The 13,085-nt window shown below is 40.3% G+C and overlaps 2 protein-coding genes across 2 annotated transcripts in view; one reads left to right on the top strand and one right to left on the bottom strand.

The window, feature by feature from the left end:
* The window catches only part of FGF7 (fibroblast growth factor 7), a 52,513-nt gene extending 42,702 nt beyond the window's left edge, over window positions 1–9,811 (bottom strand). Inside the window, exons 1-2 of the mRNA XM_084817149.1 lie at window positions 8,957–9,811; window positions 7,709–8,188 (exon numbers count right to left, since the gene is read on the bottom strand). Coding sequence (XP_084673275.1) covers window positions 7,709–7,994 — 286 coding nt within the window. The 5' untranslated portion in view covers window positions 7,995–8,188; window positions 8,957–9,811. The remainder of the gene's footprint in view (window positions 1–7,708; window positions 8,189–8,956) is intronic.
* Window positions 1–13,085, top strand: part of FAM227B (family with sequence similarity 227 member B) — a 156,797-nt gene that overhangs the window by 69,644 nt on the left and 74,068 nt on the right. The gene's annotated exons all lie outside the window — the stretch shown is intronic.

Below are 13,085 nucleotides of genomic sequence, written 5' to 3'. Positions count from 1 at the left end.
GTGCCCATTAATCTGAATTAAACTTGTATCATGTCAGTTGAAGAGCTTGGGTCAGTATATTTGGAGGAATGACCCAATGCAAAATATTGAGCAAGTGATATTGAGTCAAAGTAACATTACATGTAGGAGATCAATAAATTCTGACTAAGGTAATTTTTACTTTTTTCCAAGTTTGGTTCCACAAACGTGAAATCATAAATCAATAAGGCGTATTGATTTCATTATTATTTTTACTACTCTTCCATGAATTGTGCATGCAGTTGTCAGCCACATCTATGAATATCCATTTCCAAGTTTTCAGCACCGTTTGTTGCACAGATAAGTTTTTCCATGCATACAAATGATGTCATGTGTTATGAAACCTTCATAGGCTAGCAGTACAGCAGCTATAGAAATTAGCCTCTGTTGTGCTCTTTTTAATGTGAATCTCTCATTTCAGTTAGGTAGAGTATAGTTTTTCCTAAATTAAGATAGTCAGTTTTTGTTTTGTTTTCTACTATTTTAATATTTCAGGACCACCATAACTGAAAAAAGTCAAAACAGACATTGGCATATATACTTGCCAAAAGTAGTCATACACTTGACAGTTATTACGCAAGAAGAGCAGACAAATGCTAAAAGTATTTTATTTGCCTAAATTAGCTGCAGTGATGAAGCAAGTCTTGTGGTTCTTAGAGCAAAACAATCCATGTATTTATTTGAACGTATTGGTGTGGAATGGGTAACAGTACTTAAAAATAAGAACGTATATAATGTCATCCTTCAATTGAATGAAATCTGTGCTTTTATTTGGCCAGATCACCATACATCTGGACAAATAAAATGGTGTTAACACATCTTTAAATACATATGAAAACATAGTTATATTATGGATACATACATACAAAGGGAAAAATGACATCAGTAAAATACGCAATAAAAAGAAACCAAATTGATACTGAGGTGTAGAGAACTCAATGTAAAACATTTCCCCTCATGGCTCTGCTATCACCTTGATTTTAATAATAACAACATTTTATATAGAACTTTTTGAGTGATCTGAATATTTTATCTGAGTGCCCTAGATAAAATATCAGCCCTTTCTATCAGCCCTGTAAGGCAGGTTAATATCGTTTTCCCCATATTGTGAATGGAGAGGTAAGGCTGAGAATAGTAGCTTGCCTTGCTATTTAGTTCATGACCAACATGACATTTGAATGGGGGACTTCAAAGTCGTTGTTCACACTCTAACCAGTACAATACAACAATTCTTCGGTTTGCATGATGTTGAAATGTGTGTTAGGATGATTGAATGTTGCCTAACTGGAGCACCTACATGCTACTCAGTGGTCTGGTTGAGATGTAAAAGTCTAGGAATAATAAACCATGGTCTGATTCTAGTTCCACATCCTGGTTCGTAGCCTAAGATCACACCACAGTTTCCTGGTTCAGAGGTAACAGGAAACTGTTACACCATAGAAATGCTGAAGCTGGGTGTGCAAGGGAAAGAGGGGAGGGGAGAGGGAAGGACAGAATGTATGAAGAAATGGCTCATTCTTGGTCTAATAAACCATGATTTATTTAGACACATTCTTTCAACTGAACCATGCCAGTGGGAAGAAGGAAAGACACAAAGAGAAGAAATGAAACATTGGTTTGAGAGGTCAAGATTTTGTTTCACATCTGTTTCAATCAATGCTGCTTTCATGGGAGTGGTTTTTGGCTCTCACTCTGGACTTCATTTCCCAAGCTGTAGATCAGTTATTTATGTCAGCTACAGAGTGATTTCTTCTGGCTGTTGGTGGCCTGCTGTATCATTATTCATCAAGTTTATTCTCTAGTCACCAACCTGATGTCCAAAAAGAAGCTCAGCTAGTAAAAGACATTTTTGTTGGTACCAGTCCAAGAGTTAAGACATCACTGATATTTAAATTTTTTGTAATTTTAAATCATAATTTTGTATCTGCTACATAATTATGTATACATGCATTAAATATTCACTGGGACTATCAGTGCTAAAATTTGATTTTAGGTGTTGCTAAATGAAAGCCGCCAGGGCCATATGCCTAAAAGCCATTTCATTTGATATTTACACCCTTGCCTTCCAGTCTGAGACCTGTTTTTTTTTTCCTGCAATGGTTGAGAAAAAGAGAATTTGTACATTCTCAGAGGCACACTTTTCTATATTTCACATATTCCAGGTTTGAACTCCGTAATAAAAACAGGTTATCAGGAGACCTAGCTCAAATTTACTTGAATTCCATCAGATTTTGGTATTGTTTCAACCTATCGAAGCTATCGTTAATGCATGTTTATATCCTATGGATCAACAAGCTTCAGACATGCCAGCACCAAAGTGCAATCCATCCAAATTCTGGCAACTGGGACACTGCCCACTTGCAAGAAAAATTCGCATCCCAGTCCCTTAATGACACGATTTGGCTGACTTGCACAACTTCTACAGCCTATGACAACCCATGCAATGCTGAGCAAAGCTGGAATCAGAACAGCTCCCATCAGAGCAATGCAAGAGGCCTTGTGTGGCAAAAGGCAGCTGGGACTCTGGATCCTTATGCTAAGTCCCTCCAGTCACTGGCTCGTCACTGGAGTGGTTTATACAATTGGGCTGCAGGTAGGTAGGACAGATGCATGTAACAAAGAAACAAATGCACAACGTGTGATCCACCAAGTTGAATGTAGCCCACCAGCCATGTATGTGGCTTGCCAGTTGCTCAATAAGCCCCTTGCTTCCTGGCCATTCTGTAAAAACAAGTTATTAACTGTTCTCTTAGTGGCCAAGAGAACTGTTCTCTTAGTTCAGTATGGTGGGTCACAGAGTGTGCAGGTGTCAAATTGTGAATTTTATTTCACAGCCGAATAAGAATGGGGTTGCTTTGCACAAAGATTTTTGCTTCTCTTTTTGTGATTTTTTTACACTCCTTTGCAAAGGGATGCAAAGTTGTTCACAGGTGCCGGGTGGAGTTTATCTCCTTTGCTGAGGCAACTGGGCTGATACTCCCTATGTAGTGCAGCCAGATAGGAAACATGGGCCTCTCTTCCTGAATAACTGAGATGTGTTCCCTGTTTCTCCTTTCCCCCATTCAGATAAAGTAATGGGAGAGCTTTGCCACACCCATGTCATTATGTGGCAGATGGAAGTTTCATTGTGTTGTTACATGGCATCATCATGCTCACTATGTGATCCCTGATTGGCTAGGATTACATAGCCTTTTAAAGTACAAAATTCTGAAAACAATGTCTTCAAACAGATGAAAAAAGAAGATAAGGGTTTTTCATGAATAGAAACCTCCCCACCAATACATCCCCCAACAACTTTCACATCAAAATAAAAACTCATGAAAATTTAGCTCAACATGTTGTATTAAAATATTTTATGGATCTTCTCTCACTATTCCAAAGGAATACAGCAATTCAGAACATATGATTAATAAAACAAAGGACATGTCATCATCATGGCGGATAACAGTGTCATTTGCTTTTCTTCTATTGTTCTTTGCATGAGTTCGAGTTATTTTGTGATTTACAAGGTTTGAAATTAAATCCCACAAAGAATATGGGTGCTGCATTCAGCTGATTGGCGTTTTCATTGTTGTTGAGTGATATATGTATTCGAAAGATGGTGTGTGTGTGTGTGTGTGTGTGTGTATTATATCTACAATTTATTTTTGGAATGTCACATTAATATATTGACTAATATGAAAAGGGACATGTATTTTATCAGTTTTTCATTTGGCAGCACATACTGATGGTTAATTTAGCCATCAGGCATTCCATCTGAGAGAAGATTGTCTTTGTCTGCTATCTATTTTGTTCAATACCTAGATGAAATATAAACAGCACATTTTATATATTAGTGGCTCAAGCTTACATTTTTATGTTGGTGTGAAATTCAAAGTGCACAACTTTGTCATGGGTAAATTCCATGCTATTCTGTACTCTTACAATCTGCTTTATAATGCACAGATCTAACTGAAAACAGAAACCCCCCACATGTTCCAGCTTTAGGAATCTGTAGTGTTAATCATGAGAAAATCCAGACATGGTGATACCGATGATGTCACACTTTTAGCCCCTGCTCATTTAAAATACAAGACTGAAGCAGACAAATTGGTTTCTGTGAATTGCCCCGGCTGACTTTAGTTAGCAAAACTTCCAATAGCACCTACTTCTAGGATACCACCAGATTATCCTGTGGCATTTAACCTGTGAGATTTCTCTATAAGTGAGGGGGCAAATGGTCAAGGGTTGGCTTCTTCTTCAAGAGCCAACTTTTTAAGATGAGGCCCATCTTACATCTGGGGTTTGGAAGCTTCTTGCTTCCATATCAAAGACAGCGGAGCTGGCAGCAGCATAATTGGGCATCTGATGAGGCCACACCTCTACATGGGGCCCATTGTTGGCCTCTGAAACCTCCTAGCCCAGGTGCTCTTCCTCCATGCTTTTGCTTTCCCCTGCCCTCCCTGAACTTACAAAAAATCACAAGAGTGGGGAGATGGAACAATATCCTCCATTCACCTTGCATTCTTCCTCTGGACAGTTGTGTAGGTTGGGCTCAGAGGGAGAGATCAAGTGGACAGCATTGATAGTGACAAGGAAATGGTGGGCCCACTCAGGGCAACTTCTGGGGGCCCAGGGGCCAACCTACCCAGAACGCACTGGGGGCCACACCCCAGGCCCTTGCCTCCAGTTTTGTGGCGTAGCATGGTGACAGCAAACCCCCCTGCAATTTCACTGTAAAATAAAGTGCACTTTGTTTTACAGTGAAATTGGAGGAGGGTTTGCTGCCACCATGCTACTTTGTTTCACAGCAAAATCACCTCTTTTTTTTGCTGCTGCTGCTGCTGCCACCACCACAACAAATTCCATGGCAGGGGGTGCACAAAAGGTGAGAAGTAATGCTTTACTAATCCACTGTCATGCTCTACCCACCCACTGTTTCTCTGTTCCATATTTCAAATAGATTTCCCCATACACAAATGCATTTTGCATCCTATAGGGGGAAAGCCCTGGGGAGGTATTTGGATGGAAAAACAGAGGGTGAGGAAAGAGTTAAGCAATCCTCCCCTGCCCCACCACCACACACACACACACACACACACACACATCTGCATTTCTTTTGAAATAACAGCATTAGGGCTCCCTTACATACATTTTCATGTAACTAGTTAGCCTCTAAGTGCTGTTTCACAATGCCAAATTAGGAAGCAAAGAGACAGAAGTAGGTTCTGGACATGGAGCTGAGTCAGATAGCTCTGACCCATTTGTTTCTCATAGGGTGGCACTGTAGCTGTAATGACACAAGCTTCTCTTTTCACTGCGACAGCTGCAGCAGCGGAGAAGTTGTCCACTTATTAATATCCAGTTTCTAGCCCTTACATCTTTTACCCACACTCTACCTCTCATTCATTACTTCTTACATAAGCACATTGCTATCTTTTTTCTATATTAGCCCAAGTCAACCTGGAAATGAATTGGAATAAAATTATAAACCGATATTCATCATGATTTCTATTTTCAGTTAGATTTAGAAAACGGGTTTAATAAAACGTAGTAGTATGAATGTACTGTGACATGATTCTGTGGCTTTCACAAAATATATTGCCTGATCTCAGAAGTATTTGTTTCTGATTCATAATACCTAAGTGGCAACTTGAGCATCCAGATATGCAGAGCTTTACATGTGTAAGGGCTTCCGCACTGTTTTCAATGGAAGGGAACAGCTTCATGCACATACCCTTCGTTTTTTTGCATGCACAGAGGTACCCCATCCTTTGAAGTTGAAAGGGAAGCCTGCTTGCATGGGAGTACCCTATATGCTTCAGAGCATCTGCAGAGCTCCAAAACGCTAATTCCAAATTAAACCCACTGAAAGCAGTATGACTGCTCCAGTATGGTTTGGTAGGAGGTATCCAGTATAACTATAAGTATGTTCAGTTAGTTTATATTACTCATAGTTGGGTGTGGTAGAGACACCCCCACCCCCCAATATCTGTTCTGGTTAGACATAGATGAAGATTCAGACCTCTTTTTTCAAGTTATTTGTATGGAGAAAAAATATATTTTATATAAAATGCAATGTAAGGGCTGCATTTTCTGTACACAAGTCAAATTCCTTAAAACAGTCAGTCTTAGCTACATGAGTTCACAAACTGCTGTAAACTGTACAGTCCATTAGCTCCTGTAACTTTTAATCCTGAAACTGAAGTGTTTGCTTTGTTAATTTTAAAGCATTTGCCCATACCAAACTCAATATTTTGTGTGGCGGGAAGACTTTTTAAAAGACAGATATAATGCATTCAAGTAATAGCAAATTGATAACTAACTCAATCAACAGGGATTCAAGAAAAGTAAATTTTTATCACGACTGGTCAGTGTGAGGTGCTAGAAACCCATCTAGAGAAACAGGAGACAACAAGTAATGAAGACATAAAATATGACTATAGCTTTTTTCAGCATCGCAGAAATTGGGGAGAAATTATTCTATATAAAAGTATAAAAACAAAAAGTATTAAAATCTTATGACTTTTATTTACTCTGCTATGAGATATTAGCGGGAGACTGTCTGCAGAATGGCTGAGTAAAAATCTGTAGAATTGGTTTTAGGTTCTTACATTGATATTTTATCTTATTCCAAGTAAGTGCCTGCCTACAATAATAAAATAAGCTACCACAGATATCAGTTTTTAAAAAACAGGTAAATCATAGAGATCAGTATAAACTGTGCCTGACAACATCACAGAATTGAATACAGACAGGCTGGATCTTTCAGTTACCTAAATTGCCATGTGCTACCAAATCAAATCACTATTAAATACAAGAATTGCTGACCGACACTTTTTCTTTATCATTTTTCTCTATATTGAAAGGTATAAAAAAATTAGTGTTAACATGATGTTAACTTGATGTTTTAAAAGTACATCCAGTACTCACCTGTGCACAATCACATACCACCACGATTATTAGATTTATGCAAGTAGCTTATCTATATATAGTGCATTAAAATACTTATGGATGAAAAACTTTTTTAAGAGAAATGGATTTAAAGCAAGATTGTTATTAAATAATATATGGGGGGAGGTGTTAAATAACATTGTTTTCCCTATTAAACTACATAGATCAAAATCATGAGTGAGGTGACATAATTCAATAGTGTTACATTTTATTATCAGCATGGTAATAAAGGACTGTGAAATTAATTAGAGACTTCATTCCAGGCTTGGCAAAGTATCAGAATAGTTTTTGCAAGATCTCATTCATCATTGTCTCCATCTACATTTGAGATGTGGAGAAGTGTTGATATAAATATTTAGATACATGAAACTATACATACAGGTAGTCTGTGTACTACAAGCATTCTTAAATGTTTCATAAGTATTTTATGAGCATGGAGCTTTGCGGTTTGAGACTTTAATACTTAACAACCTTCATTCACTTGTTATAATAGGCTTTCTTTGCTAATAGTTACCAGCTGCAAGTAATACATTAATAGATCTACAACATACTGGAAACGTATTATTTAAAATGACGCATTTCAAAATCAACACCAAATGGCCTGCCGTATGATTAATAGGAAGACATTTGGCTGCTAGAATGGTCAGTATGCTCTAAAATAACTAGGACACCGTAAGTTACCATGTTAAAAAAGCTTTCTGATAATACATACAGATCCAAAACTTTCAATCCATATCACAGAAGAGAAATTACTTACTGTAGTTGCTGTTACGCTCCAGTACTCCTTTTATTTTGCCTCTCTTATCAATCTTGATGTACCATTGAGTTCGACAGAACAGTCTTCTCACTCTTACATTCCCCCCTTCCATATAATCATAACTTCTGGTATGTCGCTCTGGGGAGGAACAGTTCACACTTGTAGCCATTTGCTCTGGGGTCATGTCATTGCAAGCTAATGATATAGTGCCCACGAGGAAGATAATGTAAAAGTATGATCTGTAGAGCAAAGTTGGCAGGATCCATGTCAATATCCATTTGTGCATTATAGTGCAGTGTTCTGGGTGCTCATGAACAACATAATGAAAAAAATCTGTCTTCAGTAGATCGCTCCTTGGTCCTCTCCTTTTCCCTTTTATTGTAAAGTGAATTAACCAGCAACTGCTCCCTCTTCCAGAAGTCTCGTCCTTCTTTTAAGATACAGATACCACCTTTTAAATAACCTTTCAGCCAGGATATCCTTTAAAGAAACAGGGTTTATTTTAAAAAATGTTTACATTTAATTTATATCCATTCTTTATGCCAAACAATGGTACTCAAGGCGCCTAACAATAAAATCTAGATTAAAAACAAAATCTTAATTAAAACATAACATAACAAATAAATTAAAAACACAATGAAAAATGCAACAATAAAAGAAATAAACAGCATCAACCCATTAAAAACCTCCTGCAATAACCCCCTTGCAATAACCTCCGCTACTGTGACCTCCTTTGCTACTCTTGCATTCACTGCTCACACCGAAAGCAAAAGATCTATGAGGAAAGTGGTGCGCATACATTTTTATGATGATTACATAAGCAACAAAACTATCATTTATTCTGTGGGAATGAAATGGTAGGAAAGCAAAAAAAGTTTATGTGCACATGTTAGCAAAGGTTTACTTTCTCCTGTTTTGTAATTCTAGCGCGTCTGATGATTCAGCTAAATTGCCAAACTCTTCTGTAGAAAACCACTACTGCATCTTCTTTCACTGATTGCTTCATGAATTTGTTTTAGTAGTAATTTTCCTAAAAGCTTGCTCCTGTATCTCAGTTTTAATTGTCAACATGATCAAAGTATACTTAGCTGTAGTTTTATATACTCTGCGCATATGTAGTTCCATCACTGCTGTCCTATAAGAAACTGTCAAGAGCATTGCTTCTGATATTACAAAATCATGAGGACAGAAAATGCTGTTAGCAGCTAAGAAATCTTTAAGAACTTTTAAAGAAGACAGATGACTTACTTGCTCCTGTTGATAACAGCTGGACACACAAGTATTCCATTTCTGTTGTCTGCCTTTTGCAACATGAGACGCTGTACTGTAGCTACAAACTTTCCTAGCTCAGAAAGACTGCGACAGAATCATAATTGTTTCCATAAATCAGCATGTGCGCAAGAGGGTGTGTGTGAGCATGTGTGCGTGCACACTTGTTTGTGTATATGTGAGTGAATGTGTTGTGTTAAGCCTGTTCTGGCTTCTTTTTTAAAGGAAAACCTTTGCTGACCTCTCTTGCGAGCAATTAGGACATAACCAGTCAGCTGTCAGTTGAATACATGAACAAAAATAAAATGCTGTGCAGAATTTTATGGTCATCAGAGGGAGCTATGAACATGGTTGATGCCTCAAATCTAAAACTTGCCTCTCTTCTAGAAACATGGGGTTCTCTGACTCCTTAATTTAGATACTATTCTTGTTGGCGCCTTATTTAGTAAAGCATCATCCTTCTCTGGAGCAAATACACATTCCTGATTCCTTTTTTTCCAAAACTACACTTTCAGTTTAGCGTTCTCCACAGAGAACGGAAGTATTACTTTTAATGGGTAAGATATGTTGTGAGTATTTACTGCTATTTGTTTAGATTTTTCTGAGGAAGACACTTCTTTATTTAATCAGTCGTATCACTGGCAAGAGTTAAGTTAATCTGTGTTCGCTGCCAGTGCCAGCCCTACCCACAACTTGCAAGAGGAGCAGCGCAAGGGTAGTTATACACTAAAATTAGCACTTGTCCTGGCTGCGTTCAGTGTCTCGGCATTCGAAGTAATAAGCCCAACCCGACTTGGGTTGAAATAAAAATGGCAAAACTCTCGCTGATTTCACTGAAGCTAGATTGCAACCCCATAGGAGTTGAGTGCCGGTTTTACACACACACCTCCACAGTAATATCTGGATTATCTACCGCCTTTACCAACAATGTATCGTCCACTGCTACATGGCGTTCATTGACATAATGAAACAGGAAGGAGACACATCTGATCTGACACTAGAGTAAGCCAGTGCAGATAGCTATCATTAATCTTAATAGCTGACAGGGATTTGGGTGCAAACCCTATCCCAACCGGTACACAGATGCCCAACACATGTTGCCTACACTCTGGAAAAATAGCTGGGTAGAACAGCACAGTGCTGAAAGTTGGACTAATTTTGCAGAGGGAGAAAAAAAAATATTTACTGACAATGGCAAAGAGTACGAATTGCAGGTTATAGCATTACAAATGTTACCTGCATTCACAATTAACACTCCACTTGGTAAATGAACAATAGGCTTTAATAGCATACTGTTATACGGGGATATATTATTGTGTGTCTTTCTGGTACTGATATCCATAGTTTGTCAGCAGGCAGTCTAAAGTATTTGCTCCTCTTTAGCCTCAGTGTACTTGAATAGTGAATATATCATCCAGTTCCTTCTGTTATACCAAGGGTAGGCAACGTGGTGCCTGCATGCACTAATGTGCCTTGGACACTTCTCATTGTGCCTGGCAAGGTGCCCTACCCTCCTGCTTAAAAAAAAAAATAATAGCACATTTTCTTACTTGCAGGTGGGATTGCTGTGAAATAGGATTCTGTTAGTGCTGAAAACTGTAGGTTCAAGGAGTTGTTTAGTGCTGGGTTCTTCAACCTTTTGGGGCCCAGGGCACATTTGGCAGTTTGAAAAAGTGCCCTGGGCATCACCACATACTGGCTGCTATAAGTGGGTGGGGAGCCAATCACAAAATTTTTAGGCATGCCCCATTAATCAGTGTGTGTGTGTGCATGAATGTGTACCCTGTGTGTGTGCTACTCACTCTGGCTTCTCTCTCTGTCTCTCTCTGTCTCTCTCTGTCTCTCCCTCTCTCCCCCCCTCTCTCTCTCCCCCTCTCTCTCTCCCTCTCCTCTTCCTTTTCTCCCCTTCCTTCTGGCTTCTCTCTCTCTCTCTCTCTGGCTTTTCTTTCTTTCTTTCTTTCTTTCTTTCTTTCTTTCTTTCTTTCTTTCCTTCCTTCCTTCTTTCTGTTTCTCTGGCTCCTCTTCCTCTCTTTTTCTGGGTCCTCTTTCATTCTTGCTTGCGCGCTCTCTCTCTCTCTCTCTCTGGCTCCTCTTTCTGTTTCCTTTTCTCTCTCTGGCCTTTCTTTCTTTCTTTCTTTCTTTCCCACCATCTCTCCCCCAACCCCATCAAAAATCAGCTGGAGGGGAATGAAGTCCACCACCTGCCAAGGACCCTGTTGCCCGAGGGAATCTTGGGGGTGGACATCACCCCCTGCTCCAGCCATTTTTTGGCAGGGTTTTTTTTCGCTCCCTCTACAAGCCAGTGGATTGCTGGAAATTGTCCTAAGGGTCCTTGATAGGGTGGTGCACTTCACCTTCCCCCTCCAGCCATTTCTCGGCAAAGAGAACTTCCCCCCCCGTACAAGCGAATGGAGGAATCACTCCATTCTCTTCCAGAGGGAGGAAATAGTGCCTAAGCCTGGCCTTGCAGGCTGCCCCACTGGGGACCCCGGTTTAGTGTGTTGGTGCTCAGATGTCATTTCTGCCTTGTACTCAGTCTTTTGGGCAGGTTACTTGTCCTTTGCCATGCCTCCCATGGCAGCCATTTTGTGGTGATGCCCAGGATGTGGTGATGCTCAAATTGCTAAATGTGCCCATGAGTGATAAAGGTTGCCTTCCCCTGTGTTATACCAAAATTCAAACTCCACAGCCTGCCAGGGTACTACTGAGCCCAATTCAAGTTCTTGCTACTAGAATATAGAACCCCGAATGACTTAGAATCCAAGTACTTGAGGGAACACCTCAATTGCAATTGTGAGGGGATGCCTTGCTTATTGTCCCACCAATATTAGAGGCTAGGAAAGTGGTAACATGAGACGAGGCATTCTGTGTGGTGGCACCCCATCTCTGGAACTCTCACTCAAATGATATTAGTTCTGCCCCCACAGTCCAGCTGTTTAAACAAAGGCTGAATACAATTTATTTGTTCAAGCATTTGGATCTTGGTCTAGTGGGTGTGTCCCTAAAGAGATTTATTCCTGCTGTTTTATGGTGTGTGTGCTTTAATATAAGTGTTGTGATCCTCATTTTAAAGGCTGTTTTATTGTCTTAGGTTGTCAGCCGCCTTGTGTTCCAGAACTGGAAGAAGGGTAGGATACAAAATCCCTTATCTAGCCTGCTATCCCTGGTCTACAGGGATGCAGAACCTTCAGCCTGTGGGCCTAATGTGGCCCATGGAGGTTCTTTATCTGTTCCACAGAGCCCCCCTGGGTTCCTCCAGGAATGGGTCTTGGCCTCCAAGCCCCGCCACCTGGAGGAATCCCTGCTATTATCTCCAATCTGAGATAACAGACAGCAGGGCAAACAGTCAGCGCCAGGGGGAGCAGCTGCTCCTCCCAGCGCCAGCTGAGTCCCTTTCTTCATGCTGGAAGAGGCACAATATGTCTCACCCAGCACAGAGAAAGGCAAAATGGCTGGTGGGATGGGGCAATTACATCAGTAGCCGTGACCTTGCCCACTGTTGTCATCCGGGGACTGTTTGTTGTTGTTGTTTATTCGGTCAGTCGCTTCCGACTCTTCGTGACTTCATGCACCAGCCCACGCCAGAGCTTCCTGTCAGCCGTCGCCACCCCCAGCTCCCCCAAGGTTGAGTCCGTCACCTCCAGAATATCATCCATCCATCTTGCCCTTGGTCGGCCCCTCTTCCTTTGGACTTCCACTTTCCCTCGCATCAGCCTCTTCTCCAGGGTATCCTGTCTTCTCATGATGTGGCCAAAGTACTTCAGTTTTGCCTGTAATATCATTCCCTCAAGTGAGCAGTCTGGCTTTATTTCCTGGAGGATGGACTGGTTTGATCTTCTTGCAGTCCAAGGCACTCTCAGAATTTTCCTCCAGCACCACAGTTTAAAAGCATCTACCTTCCTTCGCTCAGCCTTTCTTATGGTCCAGCTCTCGCAGCCATAGGTTACTACGGGGAATACCATTGCTTGAACTATGCGGACCTTTGTTGTCAATGTGATGTCTCTGCTCTTCACTATTTTATCAAGATTTGTCATTGCTGTCCTCCCAAGAAGTAAACGTCTTCTGATTTCCTGGCTGCAGTAATCTTTGCGCCTAGAAAGACAAAGTC

This window comes from Heloderma suspectum, chromosome 11 (genome assembly GCF_057233095.1).
Source record: "Heloderma suspectum isolate Gila_16-S chromosome 11, 16-S_ref, whole genome shotgun sequence".
Lineage (NCBI taxonomy): Eukaryota > Metazoa > Chordata > Lepidosauria > Squamata > Helodermatidae > Heloderma > Heloderma suspectum.
The sequence above is the reverse complement of the archived record's forward strand: the minus strand, read 5'-3'. Positions and strand labels throughout refer to the sequence as shown.